At 45.1% G+C, this 26,714-nt stretch overlaps 1 protein-coding gene across 1 annotated transcript in view; it reads right to left on the bottom strand.

Moving 5' to 3' along the window:
* Positions 1–26,714, bottom strand: part of LOC137359986 (dnaJ homolog subfamily C member 27) — a 98,226-nt gene that overhangs the window by 56,712 nt on the left and 14,800 nt on the right. Inside the window, exon 2 of the mRNA XM_068025580.1 lies at positions 12,725–12,807. Within this exon, the coding sequence (XP_067881681.1) occupies positions 12,725–12,807 (83 nt within the window). The remainder of the gene's footprint in view (positions 1–12,724; positions 12,808–26,714) is intronic.

Below are 26,714 nucleotides of genomic sequence, written 5' to 3'. Positions count from 1 at the left end.
GTGGACAGGCTTTGGGGAGTCAGGAGGGGAGTTACTTGCCACAGAATTCTTAGCCTCTGACCTGCTCTTGTAGCCACAGCATTTATGTGGCTGGTCCAGTTCAGTTTCTGATCAACGGTAACCCTAGGATGTTGATAGTGGGGGATTCAGCGTTGGTAATGCCATTGAATGTCAAAGGGAGATGGTTAGATTCTCTCTTGTTGGAGATGGTCATTGCCTGGCACTAGTGTGGCGAATGTTACTTGCCATTTATCAGCCCAAGCCTGCATGTTGTCCAGGTCTTGCAGCATCTCAGAGAGTCACAGAGTTATACAGCACAGAAACAGGCCCTTCAGTCCACCATGTCCGCGCCGGCCATCGAACCTATCTATTCTAATCCCATTTTCCAGCACTTGGCCCGTTGCTCTGTATGCTATGGCATTTCAAGTGCTCATCTAAATACTTCTTAAATGTTGTGAGGGTTCCTGCCTCTACCACCCCATCAGGCAGTGTGTTCCAGATTCCAACCACCCTCAGGCTGAAAATTTTTTTCCTCAAATCCCCTCTAAACCACCTGTCCCTTACCTTAAATCTATGCTCCCTGGTTATTGACACCTCCGCTAAGGGAAAAAATTTCTTCCTATCTACCCTATCTATGCCCCTCATAATTTTGTATAGCTCAATCAGGTCTCCCCTCAGCCTTCTCTGCTCTTAGGAAAACAACCCTAGCCTATCCAGTCTCTCTTCATAGCTGAAATGCTCCAGCCCAGGCAACATCCTGGTGAATCTCCTCTGCACCCTCTCCAGTGCAATCAGATCCTTCCTATAGTGTGGTGACCAGAACTGGACACAGTACTCCAGCTGTCGCCTAACTAGCCTTTCATACAGCTCCATCATAACCTCCCTGCTCTTATTTTCTGTGCTTGGACTATTAAAGGCAAGTATCCCATATGCTTTCCTAACCACTATCTACCTGTGCTGCTGCCTTCAATAACCTATGGACAAGTACACCAAGGTCCCACTGACCCTCTGTACTTCCTAGAGTCCTACCATCCACTGTATATCCCCTTGCCTTGTTAGTCCTCCCAAAATGCATCACCTCACACTTCTCAGGATTAAATTCCATTTGCCACTGCTCCGCCCATCTTACCAGTTCATCTATATCGTCCTGTAATCTAAGGCTTTCCTCCTCACTATTTACAACACCACCAATTTTCGTGTCATCTGCGAACTTACTGATCATACCTCCTATATTCACGTCTAAATCATTAATGTACACTACAAACAGCAAGGGTCCCAACACCGATCCCTGCGGTACACCACTGGTCACAGGCTTCCAATCGCAAATACAACCCTCGACCGTCAACCTCTGCCTCCAGCCACTAAGCTAATTTTGGATCCAATTTGCCAAATTGCCCTGGATCTCATGGGCTCTTACCTTCTTGACAGATATACCGCTTAGAATACTGTTTGGGGGGGGGGGGGTAAATGACCTCCCAGGGGAAAGCAGCAACGGCCAGGTTCGTGACACCAAGGATGGCTCTGCTGCATAGCAGGGGGAGGGAAAGGAGTGGAAGAGCTATAGTGATAGGGGATTCTATTGTGAGGGGTACAGATAGGCGTTTCTGTGGCCACAAACGTGACTCCAGGATGGTATGTTGCCTCCTTGGTGCTAGGGTCAAGGATGTCACGGAGTGGCTGCTGAACATTCTGAAGGGGGAGGGTGAGCAGCCAGAGGTCGTGGTACACATTGATACCAACGACATAGGTAGAAAAAGGGATGAGGTCCTGCAACAAAAATTTAGGGAGCTAGGTAGCAGATTAAAAAGCAGGACCTCTAAGGTTGTAATCTCTGGATTACTCCCGATGCCACATGCTAGTGATAATAGAAATAGGAGGATAGAGCAGATGAATGTGTGGCTGAGGAGATGGTGCAAGAGGGAGGGCTTTAGTTTCCGGGATCACTGGGTCTGTTTCTGGCAAAGGTGGGACCTGTACAAGTTGGACGGGTTGCACCTGAACCGGAATGGGACAAGCATCCTTGCTGGGAGATTTGCTAGTGCTGTTGGGGGGGGGTTTTAAACTAATTTGGCAAGGTGATGGGATACAGAGTGGAGGTAAAGTAGCGGGTAATATAGAACAGAAACTGAGTCTGCCTGGAAGGCAGAGCAAATATAGACCTGGTAAGGCACAAGGGAAAATGCAAGGTTGGATTGCATCTACATCAATGCAAGGAGTCTTACTCGTAAGGCAGACGAATTGAGGGTGTTGATTAGCACTTGGGATTTTGATGTGATTGCTATCACAGAGGCATGGTTGAGGGAGGGACAGGACTGGCAGCTCAATATTCCAGGGTATAGAATCTTCAGGCGCGACAGGGGAGGGGGTAAAAGAGGAGGTGGCAATGTCCTGTTGATCAAGGAGTCAATTACTGCAGTAAGGAGGGATGACATCTTAGAAAGTTCCTAAAATTAGGCCGCTTGAGTAGAACTTAAAAACAAAAAGGGGGCAATCACTTGGCTGGGTGTCTACTACAGGCCTCCAAACAGTCAGGAAGAGATAGAGGAGCAGATATGTAGGCAAATCTCTGAGAGGTGTGAAAATAATAGGGTAATAATTGTAGGGGATTTCAATTTCCCCAATATTAATTGGGATAGCCTGAGTGCAAAAGGCTTAAAAGGGGCAGAATTCTTAAAATGCATGCAGGAGAGCTTTTTGAGCCAGTATTTTTTTTTATTCATTCATGGGATGTGGGTGTCGCTGGCCAGGCCAGCATTTATTGCCCATCCCTAATTGCCCTTGAGAAGGTGGTGGTGAGCTGCCTTCTTGAACCGCTGCAGTCCATGTGGGGTCGGTACTGTTAGGAAGGGAGTTCCAGGATTTTGACCCAGCGACAGTGAAGGAACGGCAATGTAGTTCCAAGTCAGGATGGTGTGTGACTTGGAGAGGAACTTGCAGGTGGTGGTGTTCCCATGCATTTGCTGCCCTTGTCCTTTTAGGTGGTAGAGGTCACGGGTTTGGATGGTGTTGTCTAAGGAGCCTTGGTGCATTGCTGCAGTGCATCTGGTAGATGGTACACACTGCTGCCACTGTGCGTCGGTGGTGGAGGGAGTGAATGTTTGTAGATGGGGTGCCAATCAAGCGGGCTGCTTTGTCCTGGATGGGTGTCGAGCTTCTTGAGTGTTGTTGGAGCTGCACCGATCCAGGCAAGTGGAGAGTATTCCATCACACTCCTGACTAGTGACTTGTAGATGGTGGACAGGCTTTGGGGAGTCAGGATGTGAGTTACTCGCCGCAGGATTCCGAGCCTCTGACCTGCTCTTGTAGCCACAGTATTTATGTGGCTACTCCAGTTCAGTTTCTGGTCCAAGGTAGCCCCTAGGATGTTGATAGTGGGGCATTCAGCGATGGTAATGCCACTGAATGTCAAGGGGAGATGGTTAGATTCTCTCTTATATAAAAGCAAAATACTGCGGATGCTGGAAATCTGAAACAAAAACAAGAAATGCTGGATTCACTCAGCAGGTCTGGCAGCATCTGTGGAAAGAGAAGCAGAGTTAACGTTTCGGGTCAGTGACCCTTCTTCGGAAGAGATTCTCTCTTGTTTGAGATGGTCATTGCCTGGCACTTGACAGTGGTAGGGAAACTATTGGAGAAAATTCTGAAGGAGAGAATCTATAACCACTTGGAGAGGCAAAATTTGATTAAGAATAGTCAGCATGGCTTTGTCAGAGGGAGGTCATGCCTAAAAAATTCGATTGAATATTTTGAGCATGTGACCAGGTGTGTAGAAGAGGGTAGTGCAGTTGATGTAAGGCTCACCTGCCTATAGCTTTCTGGATTATCCTTGCTACCCTTCTTAAACTAAGGAACAACATTGGCTATTCTCTAGTCCTCTGAGACATCACCTGTAGCCAATGAGGATACAAAGATTTCTGTCAAGGCCCCAGAAATTACTTCCCTTGCCTCCCTCAGTATTCTGGGGTAGATCCCATCAGGCCCTGGGGACATATCTACATCAATGCTTTGCAAGACGCCTAACACCTCCTCCTTTTTGATAATGACATGACCCAGACTACCTACACTCCCTTCCCTAGGCTCATCATCCACCAAGTCCTTCTCTTTGGTGAATACTGATGCAAAGTACTCATTTAGTACCTCACCCATTTCCTCTGGCTCCACACATAGATTCCCTTCTCTGTCCTTGAGTGGGCCAACCATTTCCCTGGTAACCCTCTTGCTCTTTATATACTTATAAAAAGCCTTGGGATTTTCCTTAATCCTGTTTGCCAATGACTTTTCATGACCCCTTTTAGCCCTACTGTCTCCTTGCTTAAGTTCTTTCCTACTTTCTTTATATTCCTCAAGGGATTCGTCTGTTCCTAGCCTTCCAGCCCTTACGAATGCTTCCTTTTTCTTTTTGACGAGGCTCACAATATCCCTTGTTATCCAAGGTTCCCGAAACTTGCCAAACTTATCCTTCTTCCTCACAGGAACATGCTGGCCCTGGATTCTAATCAACTGATGTTTGAAAGACTCCCACATGTCAGATGTTGATTTACCCTCAAACAGCTGCCCCTAATCGAAATTCTTCAGTTTCTGCCTCATATTATTATAATTAGCCTTCAGCATTAGTGATCCAGAAGGATTTTTACAACAATTGACAATGGTTTCATGGCCATCATTAGATGACTAGCTTTTTAGATTAGATTAGACTAGCTTTTTTTTTAATTCCAGATTTTTTATGAATTGAATTCAAATTCCACCTTCTGCTGTAGTGGGATTTGAACCCATGTCCCCAGAGCAATACCCTGGGTCTCTGGGTTACTAGTCCAGTGACAATACCACGATGCTACCGCCTCCCCATGCAGAATGTAGTATGTAGAAAGTCCTACAAGGGAAGGGGCAGGACTGGACCTAATCCTAGTGAATGAAGCTGGACAAGTGGTAGAAGTGTCAGTGGGGGTGCATTTCGGGGATAGTGACCATAACGCTGTAAGATTTAAGGTACTTATGGAAAAGGACAAAGATGGACCAGAAATAAAGGTACTGAATTGGGGGAAGGCCGGTTTCAATATGATAAAACAGAATATGGCCAAAGTGCACTCGGAGCAGCTGCTTGTAGGAAAGTCTACATCACAGCAGTGGGAGTCATTCAAAGAGGAAATAGTGAGAGTTCAGAGCCAACATGTACCCGTTAAGGTGAAGGGTAGGACGAACAGGCCCAGGGAACCCTGGATGTCAAGGGATATAGAGCATTGGATCAGGAAAAAAAAAAGGAGGCTTATGGCAGATCCCAAGCATTGAAAACAGTGGAGGCAGTAGAGGAGTATAGAAAGTGTAGGGTGGCACTTCAAAAAGTAATTAGGTGAGCGAAGAGGGGGCATGAAAAAAACCACTGGCAGGCCAGATAAAAGAAAATCCCAAGGTGTTTTATAAGTATATTATCTTCATCGCATCTCATCTTTGGCCTCCTTGTCTCGAGAGACAATGGGTAAGCGCCTGGAGGTGGTCAGTGATTTGTGAAGCAGCGCCTGGAGTGGCGATAAAGGCCAATTCTAGAGTGGCAGGCTCTTCCACAGGTGCTGCAGATAAAATTGGTTGACAGGGCTGTTACACAGTTGGCTCTCCCCTTGCACTTCTGTCTTTTTTTCTGCCAACTGCTAAGTCTCTTTGACTCGCCACGCTTTAGCCCCGCCTTTATGGTAGCCCACCAGCTCTGGCGATCACTGGCAACTGACTCCCACGACTTGTGATCAATGTCACAGGACTTCATGTCGTGTTTGCAGACGTCCTTAAAGTGGAGACAAGGACGGTCGGTGGGTCTGATAACAGTGACGAGCTCGCTGTACAATGTGTCCTTGGGGCTCCTGCCATCTTCCATGCGGCTCACATGGCCAAGCCATCTCAGGTGCCGCTGGCTTAGTCGGGTGTATATGCTGGGGATGTATATTAAGGGTAAGAGGATAACCAGGGAAACAGTAGGGCCCATTAGGAACAAAAGTGGCAATCTGTGTGTGGAGCCGCAGGACATAGGTGAGGTTTTAAATGATTACTTTTCATCAGTGTTCACTATGGAGAAGGACGATGTAGGTGTAGAGATCAGGGAGGGGGATTGTGATATACTTGAACATATTAGCATTGAAAGGGAGGAAATATTAGCTGTTTTAGTGGGCTTAAAAATGGATAAATCTTCAGGCCCAGATGAGCTGTATCCCAGGCTGTTATGTGAGGCAAGGAAGGAGATAGCAGGGGCTTTGACACAAATTTTCAAATCCTCTCTCTGGCCACAAAAGAGGTACCAGAGGACTGGAAGACAGTGAATGTGGTACCATTATTCAAGAAGGGTAGCAGGGATAAACCAGGTAATTACAGGCCGGTGAGTCTAACATCAGTGATTGGGAAAATATTGGAAAAAATTCTGAGGGACAGGATTAATCCCCACTTGGAGAGGCAGGGATTAATCAGGGATAGTCAGCATGGCTTTGTCAGGGGGAGATCGTGTCTAACTAACTTGATTGAATTTTTGAGGAGGTGACTAGATGTGCCGATGAGGGTAAAGCAGTAGACGTAGTCTACATGGATTTCAGTAAGGCTTTTGATAAGGTCCCGCATGGGAGATTGGTTAAGAAGGTAAGAGTCCATGGGATCCAGGGCAATTTGGCAAATTGGATCAAAAATTGGCTTAGTGGCAGGAGGCAGAGGGTAATGGTCAAGGGCTGTTCTTGCGATTGGAAGCCTGTGACCAATGGTGTACCACAGGGACCGGTTCTGGGACCCTTACTGTTTGTTGTGTACATTAATGATTTAGACGTGAATATCGGAGGTATGATCAGTAAGTTCGCAGATGACATGAAAATTGGTGGTGTTGTAAATAGTGAGGAGGAAATCCTTAGATTACAGGGAGATACAGAAGGGCTGGTAAGATGGGCGGAGTAGTGGCAAATGGAATTTAATCCTGAATAGTGTGAGGTAATGTATTTTGGGAGGACTAACAAGGCAAGGGAATATACAATGGATGGTAGGACTCTAGGAAGTACAGAAAGTCAGAGGGACCTTGGTATACTTGTCCATACATCACTGAAGGTAGCAGCACAGGTAGATAAGGTGGTTAGGAAGGCATATGGGATACTTGCCTTTATTAGCCGAGGCATATGATGGAGCTGTATAAAACGCTAGTTAGGCCACAGCTGGAGTACTGTGTACAGTTCTGGTCACCACACTTTAGGAAGGATGTGATTGCACTGGAGAGGGTGCAGAGGAGATTCACCAGGATGTTGCCTGGGCTGGAGCATTTCAGCTATGAAGAGAGAATGAAAAGACTGGGGTCGTTTTCCTTAGGGCAGAGAAGGCTGAGGGGAGATATGATTGAGGTGTACAAGATTATGAGGGGCATTGATAGGTTAGATAGGAGGAAACTTTTTCCTTTAGCGGAGGGGGTCAAGAACCAGGGGGCACAGATTTAGGGTAAGGGGCAGGAGGTTTAGGGGAGATTTGAGGAAACATTTTTTCACCCAGAGGGTGGTTGGAATTTGGAACACACTGCCTGAAGAGGTGGTGAGGGAGGAACCCTCATCACATTTAATAAGTATTGAGATGAGCACTTGAAACGCCACAGCATACAGGGTTACGGGCCAAGTGCAGGAATATGGGATTAGAATAGTTGGGTGCTGTATGACTGGCACAGACACGATGGGCCGAAGAGCCTGTTTCTGTGCTGTATGACTCTGTGACCAATTTCCCATGCAGGACCTTATCAAAAGCCTTACTGAAGTCCATATAGACTGCATCAACTGCTTTACCCTCATCTACACATCTAGTCACCTCCATGAAAAATTCAATCAAATTTGTTAAACATGATCTCCCCCTGACAAACCCATGCTGACTATCCCTGATTAATCCTTGCCTCTCCAAGTGGAGATTAATCCTGTCCCTCAGAACTTTTTCCAATAGCTTCCCAACCACTGATGTTAGACTCACTGGCCTGTAATTACCTGGTTTATCCCTGCTACCCTTCTTGAATAATGGTACCACATTCGCTGTCCTCCAGTCCTCTGGCACCTCTCCTGTGGCCAGAGAGGATTTGAAAATTTGTGTCAGAGCCCCTGCTATCTCCTCCCTTGCCTCACATAGCCTGGGATACATCTCATCTAGGCCTACAGATTTATCCACTTTTAAGCCTGCTAAAACAGCTAATACCTCCTCCCTTTCAATGCAAATTTGTTCAAGTATATCACAATCCCCATCCCTGATCTCTACAACTACATCGTGCTTCTCCATAGAGAACACTGATGAAAAGTAATCATTTAAAACCTCACCTATGTCCTCCGGCTCCACACACAGATTGCCAGATTGCCAGTTTGGTCCCTAATGGGCCCTACCCTTTCCCTGGTTATCCTCTTGCCCTTAATATACTTATAAACTACCTTGAGATTTTCCTTTCTCTGGCCTGCCAGTGTTTTTGATGCCCCCTCTTTGCTTACCTAATTACTTTTTTTAAAGTTATAGCCCCTATACTTTGTATACTCCTCTAGGGTCTCCGCTGTTTTCAGGGCTCTGAATATGCCATAAGCCTCCTTTTTTTCCCCTTATCCAATCCTCTATATCCCTTGACGTCCAGGGTTAAACATAGAAACATAGGAGCAGGAGTAGGCCATTCAGCCCTTCAAGCCTGCTCCGCCATTCATTATGATCATGGCTGATCATCCAACTCAGTAACCTGTTCCCGCTTTCGCCCCATACTCTTTGATCCCTTTAGACCCAAGAGCTATATCTAACGCCATCTTGATAACATATAATGTTTTGGCCTCAACTGCTTTCTGTGGTAGTGAATTCCACAGGCTCACCACTCTCTGGACGAAGAAATTTCTCCTCATCTCAGTCCTGAAAGGTTTACCCCCTATCCTTCGACAATGACCCAGGTTCAGGGCTCCCCCACCATCGGGAACATCCTTCCTGCATCTACCCTGTCAAGTACTGTTAGAATTTTATAGGTTTCTATGAGATCCCCCCTCACTCTCCTGAACTCCAGCGAATATAATCCCAACCAACTCAATCTCTCCTCATCCGTCAGACCCGCCATCCCAGGAATCAGTCTGGTAAACCTTCGCTGCACTCCCTCTATAGCAAGAACATCCTTCCTCAGATAAGGATTTCATTTCACACATTTCACAATATTCCAGGTGTGGCCTCACCAAGACATCCCTGCTCCTGTACTCGAATCCTCTCGCTATGAAGGCCAACATGCCATTTGCCTTTTTTACCACCTGTTGCACCTGCATGCTTACCTTCAGCGACTGGTGTACGAGAACACCCAGGTCTCGCTGCATATTCTCCTCTCTCAGTTTATAGCCATTCAGATAATAATCTGCCTTCCTGTTTTTGCTACCAAAGTGGATAACCTCACATTTATCCACATTACACTGCATCTGCCATGCATTAGCCCACTCACTCAACTTGTCCTGCACCCTTTTCACAACTCACCCTCCCACCCAGTTTTGTGTCATCTGCAAATTTGGAAATATTATATTTAGTTCCCTCATCTAAATCATTCATATATATTGTGAATAGCTGGGGTCCGAGCACCGATCCCTGCAGTACCCCACTAGTCACTGCCTGCCATTCGGCAAAAGACCCATTTATCCCTGCTCTTTGTTTCCTGTCCGCCAATCAATTTTCTATCCATTGCAATACACTACCCCCAATCCCATGCGCTTTAATTTTACATGCTAATCTCTTATGTGGGACTTTGTCGAAAGCCTTCTGAAAGTCCAAATAAACCACACCCACTGGTTCCCCCTCATCAACTCTACTAGTTACATCCTCGAAAAATTCTAGTAGATTTATCAAGCATGATTTCCCTTTCGTAAATCCATGCTGACTCGGCCTAATTCTACCACTGTTCTCCAAGTGCTCTGCTATAAAATCTTTGATAATGGATTCTAGAATTTTCCCCACTACTGATGTCAGGCGGACTGGTCTATAATTCCCTGCTTTCTCTCTACCTCCCTTTTTAAATAGTGGGGATACATTAGCTACCCTCCAATCTGTAGGAACTGTTCCAGAGTCGATAGAATCTCTGGACTTATTGGTCCTACCCTTCACCTTTACGGGAACATGTTGGCCCTGAACTCTCACTATTTCTTTTTGAATGACTCCCACTGGTCTGATGTAAACATTCCTACAAGTAGCTGCTCCCAGTCCACTTTGGCCAGATCCTGTTTTATCATATTGAAATTGGCCTTCCCCCAATTCAGTACCTTTATTTTCAGTCCACCTTTGTCCTTTTCCATTATTACCTTAAATCTTACAGAGTTATGGTCACTCTCCCCAAAATGCTCCCCCACTGACACTTCTACCATTTGTCCAGCTTCATTCCCTAGGTTAGGTTCCAGTACTGCCCCTTCTCTTGTCGGACTTTCTACGTACTGGCTCAAAAAGCTCTCCCGGATGCATTTTAAGAATTCCGCCCCCTTTAAGCCTTTTGCAATAAGACTATCCCAGTTAATATTGGGGAAGTTGAAATATCCTACTATCATTACCCTATTATTTTTACACCTCTGTGAGATTTGCCTACATTTCTGCTCCTCTATCTCTTCCTGACTGTTTGGAGGCCTATAGTACACTCCCAGCAAAGTGATTGCCCACTTTTTGTTTTTAAGTTCTACCCATATGGCCTCATTTCAGGAACCATCTAAGATATCATCCCTCCTTACTACAGTAATTGACTCCTTGATCAATAGTGCAATGCCACCTCCTCTTTTACACACCCCCTCCCCCACCCTGTCACACCTGAAGATTCTATACCCTGGAATGTTAAGCTGCCAGTCCTGCCCTTCCCTCAACAATGTCTCTGTGATAGAAATATCATATTCCCATATGTTAATCATTGCTCTCAATTCCTCTGCCTTATTAGTAAGATTCATGGCATTAAAATCGATGCAATCCAGCCTTGCATTATTCGCTTGTGCCTTAACAGGTCTATATTTGCTCTGCCTTCCAGACTGACTTAGTTTATTTTCTATGATTTGCTGTGCATCCACACCCATACCCCCCTACTGTACTTCCACCCCCTGCCAAAGTGTCGTTGGTACCAATGTGAACCACGACCTCTGACTGTTCACTTTCCCCCTTCAGAATGTCCTGCAGCTGCTCCATGACAACCACGTCCCTAGCACCAGGGAGGCAACATACCATCCTGCAGTCACGTTTGTGGCCACAGAAACGCCCATCTGTACCACTTACGATAGAATCCCCTATCACTATAACTCTCCCACTCTTTTTCCTCCCTTCCTGTGCAGCTGAGCCACCTGTGGTGCCACAGACTTAGCTCTTGCTGCACTCCCCTGAGAAGCTATCTCCCACAACAGTATTCAAAGGGGAAACTCTGTTAGAGAAGGAGATGGAACCAGGGGACTCCTGCACTACTGCCTAGTTCTTTTACTCTGCCTGGTGGTCACCCATTCCCTTTCTGCCTGAGCAGTCTTTACCTGCGGTGCGACCACCTCCCTGTACGTGCTATCCACGATCTCAGCCTCGCGGATGCTCCACAGTGTCCCCAGCCGCCACTCCAGATCCGGACTGGACACGGACTGCTTCAGTATCTGAGGAGTGGCGAATGGTGCTGAACATTGTGCAATCATCAGCGAATATCCCCACTTCTGACCTTATGATGGAGAGAAGGTCATTGATGAAGCAGCTGAAGATGGCTGGGCCTAGGACGCAACCTTGAGTAACTCCTGCAGTGATATCCTGGGACTGGTTTCCCAATGCCTCTTTGTAAAGCCATGGTGAAACTTTCTGTTAAAGGCGCTATATAAATGCAGCTGTGTTACTTCTAATTATTCTGTTATCTTGGAACAGGACACTGACTGATTGCTCCCCTCCCTAACACAGAGAACTGAGGCCAATTATAGCACCCAAACACCACCCGAGCCAAGAGTAACCAGATCAGCAAAGATCAGGAATGGTACGGTGGGGGGGCAGGGGGAGCGTCCTGATCTCCATAGCTGGGGTAACTGCATCTCTAACCACGTTTCCAATCAGTAATAATGCATTCTCATATTTAAATCAAACACATGCCTATTTCAAATAAGTAAAGTGTATGAATTCTCTTTTCATTAACAGTCATGATCTGAGGAAGGATGTTCTTGCTATGGAGGGAGTGCAGCGAAGGTTCACCAGACTGATTCCTGGGATGGCAGGACTGACGTAAGAAGAGAGATTGGGTCGATTAGGCTTGTATTCACTAGAGTTTAGAAGAATGAGAGGGGATCTCATAGAAACCTACAAAATTCTAACAGGACTGGGCAGACTAGATGCAGGAAGGATGTTCCCAATGACAGGGGAGTCCAGGACCAGGGGGTCAGAGTCTAAGGATAAGGGGTAAGCTATTTGGACTGAGATCAGGAGGGATTTCTTCACCCAGAGAGTAGTAAATCTGTGGAATTCTCTACCACGGAAAGCAGTTGAGGCCAAATCATTAAATATATTCAAGAAAGAATTAGATATAGTTCTTCGGGCTAATGGGATCAAGAGATACAGGGAGAAAGCGGGAACAGGTTACTGAGTTTGGATGATCAGCCATGATAGTATTGAATGGTGGAGCAGGCTCGACGGGCCAAATGGCCTACTCCTGCTCCTATTTTTCTATGTTTCTATGATAATTAACACTCAAACAATTTACTATAAGCAAACCCAGATCACCAAAGATGGGGAGAAAATTAGCATCCCACAAAGTACTCACTTTGTAACTCCATAGTCGATTCCGATAGTTGCCAAATATTTTGGGACAAACCTCTTCTCACAGTATCGCTTAATGATACAGCTCTGGAAAATAAATTACAGTCAGCACTTCCATCTACACCAAAAAAAGCACCACTTACCTGAGCCACACAGAACTTAAAGTACTCAGGTTCCATCCCTGGTCTTTGCTGAGTTCGTTGATCTCACCCAGTGTGACACTGAGCCCCACACAGAGCAGGAAGTGTCCAGGCTCTATCCCTGGCCTGTACTCATTACCCAGTGATTCCAGTGTGCATGTAGATGTCAGGAAAGGATGGGACTAGGTTTGGTAATGACGTCATCCAGTAGTCCTACTGGTTGGGTGGATTGGACAGTTTCTGTGTTTTAATGTCTGTGTCAGCTCATCAGGCCCACCTGGCTCAGCCACCAGCCAAGAGAAAAAGACAGCCTATCGTCAAGCATGCAGCACCCTTCAATGTAAACGGAGGAACATCCAAAACGACTGGTGGATTGCACTTGTGGAAAAAACTCAACTATACGCTGATACTAGCAACATAAGAAGTTTCTATGAAGCACTAAAATCTGTCTAGAGACCAGCACATCAAACCCAAAACCCCTTGAGGAGCACTGATGGCAAGACCCTACATACCGACAAGGAGTCAGTCCTGGATCGTTGGTCGGAGCAATTTGAAACTCTCTTCAGCGCCAAGTGCCCAGTGCATGATACTGCCAACAATCACATCCAACAACAGCCTGTCAAAGAAGAACTGGATGAAAGCCCAACTCCGGAGGAAACTGTGACCGCCATCAACCAGATGAAAAACAATAAAGCCCCTGGAGCCGATGGAATTCCATCCGAAGCCTTGAAGCATGTTGGCCCTGCCCTATCCGCCAAGCTCCATGAGTTTTTCACCGCCTGCTGGGAACAGGGCAGGATTCCACAGGATCTTCGTGATGCCATTATCATCACCTTGTACAAAAACAAAGGAGAAAAATCAGACTGCTCCAACTACTGTGGGATCACCCTCCTTTCTATCGTTGGGAAGATCCTGGCTAGAATACTTCTGAACAGGCTTGTGCCTACCATTGCGGAAGAAAACCTCCCAGAGAGCCAGTGTGGTTTCAGAGCAAACAGGCACCACAGACATGGTATTTGCACTCAGGCAATTACAAGAAAAGTGTCGTGAGCAAAACAAAGGCCTGTATGTCACTTTCGTAGACCTCACCAAGGCATTCGACACTGTGAGCAGAGATGGACTTTGGAAAATCCTTGTAAAACTTGGATGCCCACCCAGGTTCCTGGCCATGGGGAAGCAGTTTCATGAAAATCAGTAGACAAGTCAAGCAAAACAGCGACCTCTCCAGTCCCTTCCAAATCTCCAATGGTGTGAAGCAGGGATGTGTGCTGGCTCCGACCCTATTCACTATCTTTTTCAGCATGATGCTGCAGCAGGCAACTTAAGACCGCAATGAGGGAGTTTATGTACGCTTCCAGACTAATGGAGGCCTTTCCAACCTCAGGCTCTCACAAAGACACAAGAAAAACTCATCCGTGAACTTCTTTTTGCCGATGACTGCTCTCCTGGCCCACAGTCAGTCAGACCTGCAACTTATAACAACACATTTTTCCAAGGCAGCACAACCCTTTTTTAACTAAAAATCAGTTCAAAGAAAACTGAAGTCCTGCATCAGCCTGCACCCCAAGAAGAATATAGACCACCAAGCATTGTCATCGAGGGATCCGAGCTGAATGCCATCAAGCAATTTACGTATTTGGGGAGCATCATCTCGTTTGATGCCACCATAGACAAGGAAGTGGACCAAAGGCTTTCAAAAGCAAACAAAACATTCGGCAGACTGTACAAATGTGTGTGGAGCAACCACAGCCTCAGAGCACAGACTAAACTCAAAGTGTACAAAGCCATAGTCCTCACCACTCTTCTGCTTGGCGCCGAGCCATGGGTCCTATACCGCCATCATGTACGCCTTCTAAAGTGCTTCCATTAGCGCTGCCTCTGCAGCATTCTCAGGATCCACTGGCAGGACCGCATCTCAAACATTGAAGTCCTGGAAACAGCCAACATCACCAGCATCGAGGCCATCTTCCTGCAAAGCCAACTGCTTGGGCGGGTCACGTTGCCTGGATGGATGACAGTCGCCTGCCCAAGATCGTGTTGTATTGAGAGCTGACCATGAGTAAAAGGAACAGAGGGGCCCCATGCAAACGTTTCAAGGACTCCCTGAAGAAGTCCCTCTCTGTGTGTCACATTGACCATCGGCAGTGGGAGACGCAGGCCATAGATCATGATGCCTGGAGATGCTACATCAGGAGGGCTATAGACACCTTTGAGACTGAACGAAGAACCAGCATGAAGGAGAAAAGGAGAAGGATAGATCCTATTTCTCCCAGCAGCAACTACAACTTCACTTTTACTCATTGTGGGAGAATCTGCCGGTCACAGATAGGCCTAACTAGCCACCAGCGGGCCTGCAACCTTCCCAAAATCTTCGTCTGCGAAGAAATGCCAAGTGATTCTTATGCCACCCCTCACCCTCCAGGACTCCAACTTTCAGTATTGCATCTGTGAAACCAGCTTGGTTACATTTATAAAATTGAACTGTTTCATAGATCATTGTTTTGACAGAAAAGGCTATTTACAGTAATAGGTAGAAGGGTATGAACAGTGGACTTACAATGCTGGCCCCATAGTTGGACAGTCTGTGCTGAATTCGACCTGAATTTCCAAATGCACTCACAGTGGGCTAGGCTCCCGACCTAGAACACTGAAGCAAAAAAAAACTACCCCAGTGTGTATAATATATAAACTTCCAAAAACTTCAGCATGCTGTCTCCATCCAGCAGATCACACGATCACAACGAATGAACACAGCCCTTCAGCCCACTGAGTCTTCTCCTTCCACAATTTCAACCCTTCCATATTATCACAGTATCCTACTACTTTTTTTTTATTCTTTCATGGGATCTGGGCGTCACAGGCAAGACCAGCATTTGTTGCCTAACTGTCCTTGAACCATGAGTGGCTTGCTAGGCTATTTCAGCGGGCAGTTAAGAGTCAACCACATTGCTGTGGGTAAGGAGTTACATGTCGGCCAGACCAGGTGAGGATGGCACAGGAAGGAAAGCTAAGATCCAGCTGCAAGAAAGCTGAGCCACATAGTTCACAAGGAGCTCAGTTGTGAGCAAATTACAGAAATTAAGGGGACTAGAAATTTTGTGCTGGAGAATCAATGATTTTTTGTAACTGTCACCCAACAGCAACATCAAGCTCACCCAAACCAGGTACATACAGGCTAAACACAACATAAATGGATATGAACCCAACATTGACATGTTAGATCTCCGACATAGAGCAGTACAAGGGAACCCAAAAAATAAGTCAATGGTAGGAGCTTAGAAACTTCCAATCTTCCATAGATATGGGGGAAGGTGCCAGAAGATTGGAGAGTGGCAAATGTGACGACCTTATTCAAGAAAGGGTATAAGGACAATCCTAACAACTACAGACCAATTAGTTTAACATCAGTTTTAGTAAAGTTTTAGAAGGTAAAGTTTTAGAAACAATAATCAGAGAAAAAAAGTCAACAGGCACTTGGAGAGGTTTGAGTTAATTAATAATAGCCACTACGGATTTGTAAAAGGCAGATCATGCTTGACTAATATAATTGAATTTTTTGATGAAATAACAAAGAAGGTCGATGAAGGTAATGCGGTGGATGTGGTTTATGTGGATTTTAAGAAAGCATGTGATAAGGTACCACATAAAAGGCTGGTTAACAAAATTGAGGCTCAGGGGTTGTTCTCCCTGGAACAAAGGAGATTGAGGGGAGATTTAATAAGAGGTGTATAAGATTATGACAGGTTTACATAAGTTACACAAGGAAAACTGTTCCCATTAACTGATGGTGCAAGGTCGAGGGGATACAGATTGAAGGTTTTGGGCAAGAGATGCAGGGGGGGATGTGAGGAAGAGTTTTTTTTAATGCAGCAAGTGGTAATTACCTGGAACTCGCTGCCTATGAGGGTGGTGGAAGCGAAGACAATCAATGGTTTCCAAAGGAAATTGGATGGGCACTTGAAGAAAATAAACTTGCAGGGCTAAGGGGATCGTGTGGGGCAGTTGCATCATATTCTCTATCCCGCTCGACATCCAAGGAGCCTAGCTTTGTTTCCCCAGCTTTCAGCGTTATTGAAATGTACCTAGCCTGTACCTGAAGCATCTCTTCCTTAAAGATAGCCCATTGTTCCATTAGTTTTTCCCATCAGTCTTTGGTTCCATTTTACCCTGGCTAGATCCCCTCTCATCCTATTTAGAAGTTTTACTTTAGACAGTTCCTTGCTCTTCTCCATTATTAATCTAAGCCTTATGATACGATGATCACTCTTATCTAAGTGTTCCCCGAGACACTTGGTCGACCTCAGTCCCCAGTACCAGATCCAGCAATGCCTTCTTCCTAGTTGGACCACGCCATACCAGACAAGAAAGTTCTCCTGAATGCATTTCAGAAATTTCCACCACTACCTCCCTTTTCCCTTTACTCGAACATTTTCCCAACCAATATTTGGTCAAGTGCAGGAACGCTTGCAAATGCAGCAGCCATTGTACCCCAGCAAACAAATGAGCGAGCAAGCAGTTCCTCTGGTGTTTGTTGATGTTGGTACCCAGGAAAACTCTCTGTACTTCAAGAAAAACCATGGAATTTTTAGTCTGCATCTAACAGCACTTGTTGGAGATGGTCATTGCCTGGCACTTGTGTGGTGTGAATATTACTTGCCACTTATCAGCATAAGCCTGAATGTTGTCCAGGTCTTGCTGCATGCATGCACAGACCGCTTCGGTATCTGAGGAGTGCGAATGGTACTGAACACTATGCAGTCATCAGAAATATTTCAGTGGCTGTTAAGCACTTTGAGATGTCTGGTGGTCCCGCTATATAAATGCAATTTTTTTCCCCTTTGCATTTTGTCATTTTAGTCAGTGGCATTTTTTGGATAACTGCAGCAGAGGGGGAGTGAGACTGTATTTCTGGTGGCATTTCTTCTTTCCTATGTGGCGTAAGGTTAAATATGTACTGTGCTGAGCAGCAAAACTGAGGAGCTTGTATGTTTGAACTGTAGTACAGAAATTTTAGACACAAACAGCAGTCATATTATGGACTAATACTAACGCAAAATACAGCAAATACTGGATATCTGAAATTAAAAACAGAAAATGCTGGAAATACTCAGCAGGTCTGCAAGTATCAATTGTTACAGAAACAGAGTTAATGTTTCAGGTCTGTGACCTTTCATCAGAACTGGTCGTCTTTGAAATAGTGCTATTGGGTCTTTTACATTCCAATGAAAGGTCACAGAACTGAAACGTTAACTATGTTCCTCTCTCCAGATGCTGCCAGACCTGAGTATTTCCAGCATTTTCTGCTTTTAAGTCACATATGCAAATAGTTCAAAACTGTCACCAGAGACAGAGTCAGAGTTTATAACAGCTGTGTACATCAGTGTAAAAGTACTGTTATAGTTCCAGATGTTCGGCAACCGTGGTATTTCTATACTTCACTGGACTGCAACATTGGAGAGGGGAACTCAGTAATTTACTGCACAAAAGGAGGCCATTCAGCCCATCAAGTCCGTGCCAGCTCTCCATGGAGCTATGCAGTCAGTCCTACTCCTCCGCTTGATCCCCGTAGCCTTGCAAGTCTAGTTCTCTCCATTGGCCATCCAACTTCCTCATGAAGTGATTAATTGCTTCCGCTTCCACCAGCATTGTGGGGAACAAGTTCCAGGTCATTAACACTCACTGCGTAAAAAATTGCTTCTCATATTCCCCCTACATCTTTTGGCCAAAAGCTTCAATCTGTGTCCCCTAGTTCTTGGACAATTTGTTAATGGCATCATTTTTTCCTTGTCTAAATTAATTAAGCCTGTCATAATCTTACACATTCTATTAAATCTCCCCTCAATCTCCTTTGTTGTAAGGAGAACAAACACAACCTTTCCAACCTAACCTTGTAACTAAAATCCCCCATCCCTGGAACCATTCTGGTAAATCTCCTCTGCACCCCCTCAAGGTCCCTCAGATCCTTTCTGATTGTGGTGACCAGAACTGGACGCAATACACCAGTTGGGGCTTAATCAGAGCTTTACAAAGGTTCAGCATAACCTCCCTGCTTTTGTACTCAATGCCTCTATTTATGAAGCCCAAGATCCCATATGCTTTACTAACCACTCTCTCAATATGTCCTGCCAACTTCAAAGATCGATGCACGTGCAACCCCAGGTCCCTCGGTTCCTGCACTCTTTAAGTCCATATTGCCTCTCCCTATTCCTTCTGCCAAAATGCATCACCTCATACCTGTCAGTATTAAATTCCATCTGCCCATTCCGCTAGCCAATCTATGCCCTGTTCCAGGCGGTTCATATCATCCTCACTGTTTGCCGCACCTCCAAGTTTGGTGTCATCAGCAAATTTTGAGTTTCTACTCTATATTCCAAGATCCAAGTCATAGTTATACAGCACAGAAACAGGCCCTTCAGCCCATCGTGTCTGTGCCAGCCATCAAGCACCTAACTATTCTAATCCCATTTTCTAGCATTTGGCCCGTAGCCTTGTATGCTATGGCATTTCAAGTGCTCAGCTAAATACTTCTTAAATGTTGTGAGGGTTCCCCCCTCTACCACCTCTTCAGGTAGTGCATTCCAGATTCCAACCACCCTCTGAGTGAAATAGTTTCCCAACCACTGATGTTAGACTCACTGGCCTGTAATTACCTGGTTTATCCCTGCTACCCTTCTTGAATAATGTTACCACATTCGCTGTCCTCCAGTCCTCTGGTACCTCTCCTGTGGCCAGAGAGGATTTGAATATTTGTGTCAGAGCCCCTGCTATCTCCTCCCTTGCCTCACATAACAGCCTGGGATACATCTCATATAGGCCTGGGGATTTATCCACTTTTAAGCCTGTTAAAACAGCTAATACTTCCTCTCTTTCAATGCTAATACAGTCAAGTATATCACAATCCCCATCCCTGATCTCTACACCTACATCGTCCTTCTCCAGAGTGAACACAGATGAAAAGTAATCATTTAAAACCTCACCTAAGTCCTCCGGATCCACACACAGATTGCCTCTTTGGTCCGTAATGGGCCCTACTCTTTCCCTGGTTATCCTCTTGCCCTTAATATGCTTATAAAATGCCTGAGAAGTGTCCTGTATCTTGTCCGCCAGTGTTTTTTTATGTCCCCTCTTCACTCTCCTAATTACTTTTTTTTTTAAGTACCCCCCCACCCCCGACACTTTCTATACTCCTCTAGTGCCTCTGCATTTATATATAGGAAAAAAAGTAGTGGTCCTAACACTGACCCTTGGGGAACGCCACTGTCTACCATCCTCCAGTGTGAAAAGCAACCATTTACTGCAACTCGCCGTTTTCTGTCCTTAAGCCAAGTTTTTATCCAATTGGACATTTACCCTCTTATTCCATGAGCCACAATTTTGTTAACCAGCCTTTTATGTGGTACCTTATCAAATGCTTTCTTAAAATCCATGGGTAGCACAGTGGTTAGCACCGCAGCCTCACAGCTCCAGGGACCCAGGTTCAATTCTGGGTACTGCCTGCGCGGAGTTTGCAAGTTCTCCCTGTGACTGCGTGGGTTTTCGCCGGGTGCTCCGGTTTCCTCCCACAGCCAAAGACTTGCAGGTTGATAGGTAAATTGGCCATTATAAATTGCCCCTAGTATAGATAGGTGGTGGGGATGTGGTAGGATTAGTATAAATGGGTGGTTGATGGTCGGCACAGACTCGGTGGGCCGAAGGACCTGTTTCAGTGCTGTATCTCTAAATAAAATAAAATAAACAACATCCACTGCATTCCCTTCATCAACCTTCTCTGTTACTTCATCAAAAATTCAATTATATTAGTCAAGCATGATCTGCCTTTTACAAATCCATACAGACTCTCCTTTATTAACTCAAACCTCTCCAAGTGACCGTTGATATTTTCCGATTATTGTTTCTGAAACCTTACCCACTAGATGTTGAACTAACTGGCCTGTAGTTGTTAGGACTGTCCCTACACTCTTCCTTGAATAAGGGGCCCACATTCACCACTCTCCAATCCTCTGGCACCTCCCCCCGTATCCAAGGAAGATTGGAAGATTATGGCAAGCCCTTCCGCTATCTCCATCCCCACTTCCTTTCTAATCTAGGATGCGAGCCATCCGGATTGACCTACATTAAGCATAGCCAGCCTTACCCCTCTCAATTTTTATTCTATCCAATGCCTCTACTCTCTCTGCTTCTACTGATATTTTGCTAGCTTCTGTTTCCTTAGTGAACACTGATACAAAGTACTCATTAAGTATATTAGCCTTGCCCTGCACCTCTGAGCATATATTACCCTCTTGGTCCCCTGTCAACCCCACTCCACCTCTCACTACTGGCTTACTATTTACATGCTGATAGAAGATCTTTGGGCTCACTTTTATGTTGACTGCCATCCTATTCTCATATTCTGAAATAAAAACAGAAAGTGCTGGAAATACTCAGCAGGTCTGGCAGCATTTGTGCAGAGAAAAGCAGAGTTAACATTTCAGTTCTGTGACCTTTCATCAGAATTGGCAAAAGTTCGAAATGTAATAAGCTCTGCGCAAGCAAAAGGGGAGAGGGAAGGGAAGAAGAACAAAAGGTAAGGTGTATGATCGGGCAGAGGGCAGGAGAGATTAAATAACAAAGTTGTCATGGAACAAAGGCAAAGGGAGTGATAATAGTCGTAATAAAAGACAAAGCATTAGTCCAGAGTAAAGGCCAGCTACCTGACCCGATCCCAACATGATGTGTCAGGTTTGGATCGAGTTGGGTCGCACTTCCGGGTCTGGCATTCGGGCCGGGTAGGGTCAGACACGCTCTATCACCACCTCTGGCAAGTGGCTCCAATGTTAATGTACTTTTTGGACTTGAAAGGTGGTTTTGTTATAGTTATTTTAAGCTTGTGCTAAGTGAAAAACGGAAGGTAGGCAAACTGATGGTCGGGTCGGGTCGGGCTCAGGGTCGGATGTGGTTCTGTCGGGCTCAAGTCAGCTTTAATTTGCAGACCCGAACTGGCCTTTAGTCCAGAGGGAGTGTTAATGGCAGAATAATGAACAGCTCTGTCCAAAAACACAAACATGAAAAACAAGTCTAAGACAGGCACATGATTAAAAAAAAACTTTTTAAAAAGGCAGTCATTCTCTGAAGTTGTTGAACTCAATGTTGAGTCCAGAAAGCAGTAGAGTGCCTAATCGGAAGAGAAGGTGCTGTTCCTCAAACTTGCTTTGAGGTTCACTGGAACATTGCAGCAGGCCAAGGACAGAAATGTAAGCATGAGAGCAGGGTGGCGAATTAAAACGGCAAGCAACCGAAGTTCAGGGTCATGCTTGCGGACTGAGCGGACGTGTCCACAGAGCAGTCACCCAATCTGCATTTGATCTCCCTAATGTGGGAGCAACTGCATTGTGAGCAGCGAATACAGTAAACTAAATTGAAAGAAGTGCAAGTAAATCGCTGCTTCATTTGGTCCACTTGGCCCACCTCAATCCCCAGCACCAGATCCAGAAATGCCACTATTCTAGTTGGGCTGAGAACATACTGATCAAGGAAGTTCGACAGAACACATTTTAACAATTCCTCCCCCTCCTTGCCCTTTACTCTAAAATTAACCCAATAGATATTTGGGTAATTAAAGTCCCCCAATATCACCACTCTATAGTTCTTGCACATCTCTGTGATTTCCCTGTAGATTTGCTCCTCTATCACTCACTATTTGGAGGCCTATAGAATACCCCTAGTACCATGATCATATTCTTTTTGCTCCTCAACTCTAACCAGATGGATTCTGTCCGTTCCTCTTCAAGGACATCCTCCCTTTCCAGGACTGCAATGCCTTCTCTAATCAGGACTGCCACACCACCTCCCTTTTTCCTTACCCTATCTTTTCTGAACACTTTGTATCCCTGAATGTTAATTTCCCAGTACTCATCATTTTTAAGCCACATTTCCATTGTTGTCACTACATCACATTCCCACACAGCTATTTGAACACCAAACTTATTCACCACACTTTGGGCATTTATACACATGCATTGTAATCCTGTCTTTGCATTCCGCGTAGTTCTTCTCAGTACACTCCCATCTAATACAGAGCTACTCCCTTCTCTAGTACTAATGCTGTCACTCTGCCCCCACCTAATACTTTACTATTTCCTACTGTTATGGCCATGTGGTGCGATGTGGGTGGTTCCTACTGTTCAACTCCCAATCAGACCGCAGCAAGTGTTTTATTAGAGTTAACATAGGAGCAGGAGTAGGCCATTCAGCCCATCAAGCCTGCCTTGCCATTCAATATGATCATGGCTGATCTTCCACTTCAGCGCCTTTTTCCCACACTAACCTCATGTCGCCCTTATGTCATTTGTATTTAGAAATCTATCAATCTGTGCTTTAAACATACTCAATGACTGAGCTTCCACAGCCCTCTGGGGTAGAGAATTCCAAAGATTCATAATGCCCTAAAGTTTAAGACACATAAGAGGCCACTTGTCCCATCGTGTCTGTGCGAACCGATAAATGATCCATCTATTCTGATCCCAACGTCCAGCATTTGGTCCGTAGCCCTGCAGGTTACGGAACTTGAGGTGCATATCCAGACTTCTTTTGAATGAGTTGCGGGTCTCTGCCTCAACTACCCTTTCAGGCAGCGAGTTCCAGACCCCCACCACCCTTTGGGTGAAAAGGTTTTTCCTCATCACCCTTCTATTTTTTCTACCAATCACTTTAAATCTATGCCCCCTCATCACTGACCTCTCTGCTAAGGTGAGTAGACCCTTCACCTCCACTCTATCTAGGCATTTCAATTTCAATCAGCCTTCTCTGTTTCAAGGAAAACAACCCCAGCTGTTGTAGGGTATTCCCAAGCGCAGAGGCACCTGCAGTAAATATCATACTGTTTAAATGTTATTTGAATAACCAGTAACGTATAATCTTAGTGAACAATGAAGAGGTTGCAAGGCATCATAGGGCTTAGCCAACTTGACCACATTCCACACAGGAGCTGAGTAACATAAATTCAAACAAAGACTCATTAAATGGAAAGCAGATGTCCCTGTGGAATGCTGACAAAGGTACCAGCCTGTAACAAGGTCAAGATAAGATGGTATGCGTACATGAGAACCAGGGATACTGGATAAGAGGGAATGGAAAACATCATGAGTAATCCCCTATCTGTCTATGGGGCGGTTGTACAGTCCCTCCATGCCTAGTAACCACTTCTGTTGGCTCTAATAATCAATGTATATGATCTATAATCATTGTGATTGGACCATGTCCAGCCAGGATGGGCTGAGTAACTGTTTGAAAATGTATAAGTATTGATGATTTTCCTTTGTTCGGTGGAGAGGCATCTGGACAGACCAGTGACCTGCTCCCCGCTGGCATAACTAAATAAACTGTTTGACATTGGAGCAGACCTGAGTGTTGAGTGATTCTTCTACATTCATTCCCGCTAACACCAGCCTATCCAGTCTTTCCCCATAGTTGCATTTTTCCAGTCCTGGCAACATCCTTGTAAATCTCCTCTGTACCCTCTCTAGTGCAATTGCATCCTTTCTGTAATGAGGTGACCAGAACTTCACACAGTACTCAAGTTGTGGCATAACCAATGAATTCTACAGTTCCAGCATAACCTCCCTGCTCTTATATTCTATACATCGACTAATAAAGAAAAGGAATCCATATGCCTTCTTAACCACCTTATCAACCTGTCCTGCTACCTTCTGGGATCTGTGGACATTCACTCCAAGGTCCCTCACTTCCTCTACACTTCTCAGTATTTTCCCATTAATCGTGTATTCCTTTGCCTTGTTTGACCTCCCCAAATGCATCACCTCACACTTCTCCAGGTTGAATTCTATTTGCCACTTTTCTGCCCATCTGACCAGACCATCAATATCTTCCTGCAGCCTACAGCTATCCTCCTCGCTACCTACCACACGGCCAATCTTTGTGTCGTCCGCAAACTCTTGATCATGCCCCCTACATTTACATCCAAATCATTAATATACAACACAAAAAGCAGGGGACCCAGTACTGAGCCCTGCAGAACGCCACTGGAAACAGCCCTCCAGTCGCTAAAACAGCTGTCAACAATTACCCTTTGTTTTCTGCCACTGAGCCAAGTTTATATCCACCTTGCTGCATTTCCCTGCATCCCATAGGATTTTTTTTTTTAAACCAGTCTGCCATGTGGGACCTTGTCAAAAGCCTTGCTAAAATCCATGCAGACCACATCAACTACACTGCCCACATCTATCTTTCTTGTTACTTCTTCGAAAAATTCGATCAAGTTGGTCAAACAAGATCTTCCCTTAACAAATCCATGCTGACTAGCCTTGATTAACCTTTGCCTTTCTAAGTGACAGTTTATCCTGTCTCTCAGAATAGATTCCAATAATTTGCCCACTATGGAGGCCAGACTGACTGGCCTGTAATTATTTGGTCTATCCTTTGCTCCCTTTTTAAACACAGGTACGACGGTAGCAATTCTCCAATCCTTCGGCACCACACCTGTATCCAGCGAGGACTGGAAAATGATGGTCATACCCTCTGCTATTTCCTCTCTTCCTTCTTTTAACAGCCTAGGATACATTTCATCTGGCCCTGGTGGTTTATCAACTTTCAAGGATGCTAACCCCATTAATATTTCCTCGCTCCCTATGTATATCACATCCAATACTGCACACTCTTCCTCCTTAACTACAATATCTGTATCATCCCCCTCTTTTGTGAAGACGGATGCAAATCATTCATTAAGAACCATACCAATAGCTTCTGCTCCTACGCAGATTACCTTTTTGTTCTTTTATGGGCCCTACTCTCTCTTTAGTTATCTTCTTACTCTTAATGTACTGAAAAAATATCTCTGGGTTCACCTTGATTTTGTTTGCCAATATTCTTTCATGCCATCTCTTTGCTTTCCTGATTTCCTTTTGATTTCACCTCTCCACTTTCTATACTCCTCTCGGCATTCTGTAGTATTGAGTTCCCGGTGTCAGACATAAGCTTTCCTTTTCTGCTTTATCTTACCCTGTAAGCTCGTTGACATCCATGGGGCTCTAGATTTGGCCGTCCCACCCTTTTTCTTTGTGTGAACATGTTTTCTCTGAACCCCTTGAATCTCCCCTTTGAATGCCTCCCACTGTTCTGACACTGATTTACCTTCAAGTAGCTGTTTCCAGTCCACTTTCGCTAAATCACTCCTCAATTTAGTAAAATTGGCCTTGCCCCAATTGAGATCTCTAACTCCTGTTCTATCTCTGTCCTTTTCCATAATTATGCTAAAACTGACTGAATTATGATCACTACACCAAAATGCTCTCCCACTGCCACTCCTTCCACCTGCCCATCTTCATTTTCTAAAACTCAGTCTAAAACTGCACCCTCTCTTGTTGGCTTTGATACATACTGGGCAAAAACGTTCTCCTGAATGCATCTCAAGAATGCTGCTCCCTCAATTCCTTTCACACTAAAACTATCCACGTAATACTGGGGTAATTAAAATCCCCTACTATTACTGCCCTATTGTTCTTGCACTTCTCAGAGATTTGCCTAAACATCTGCTCTTCTATTTCCCTCTGACTGTTTGGGGGTCTATAGTACACTCCCAGCAGTGTGATTGACCCTTTATTTTGTCCCTTAGCTCAATCCGTATGGCCTCATTTGATGAATCTTACAACATATCATCCCTCCTCACAGCTGTAATAGTTTCCTTGACCAAAATTGCCACTCCCCCTCCCCATCACATCTGAAAATCCAGGAATGTTGAGCTGCCATTCCTGTCCTTCCTTAAGCCATGTTTCTGTAACAGCTATGATATCATACTGCCACCTGTCTATCTGTGCCCTCAGCTCATCTGCTGTATTTGCTATACTCCTTGCATTGAAC

The sequence above is a fragment of the Heterodontus francisci genome, unplaced genomic scaffold (genome assembly GCF_036365525.1).
Source record: "Heterodontus francisci isolate sHetFra1 unplaced genomic scaffold, sHetFra1.hap1 HAP1_SCAFFOLD_410, whole genome shotgun sequence".
Taxonomy (NCBI): domain Eukaryota; kingdom Metazoa; phylum Chordata; class Chondrichthyes; order Heterodontiformes; family Heterodontidae; genus Heterodontus; species Heterodontus francisci.
The sequence above is the reverse complement of the archived record's forward strand: the minus strand, read 5'-3'. Positions and strand labels throughout refer to the sequence as shown.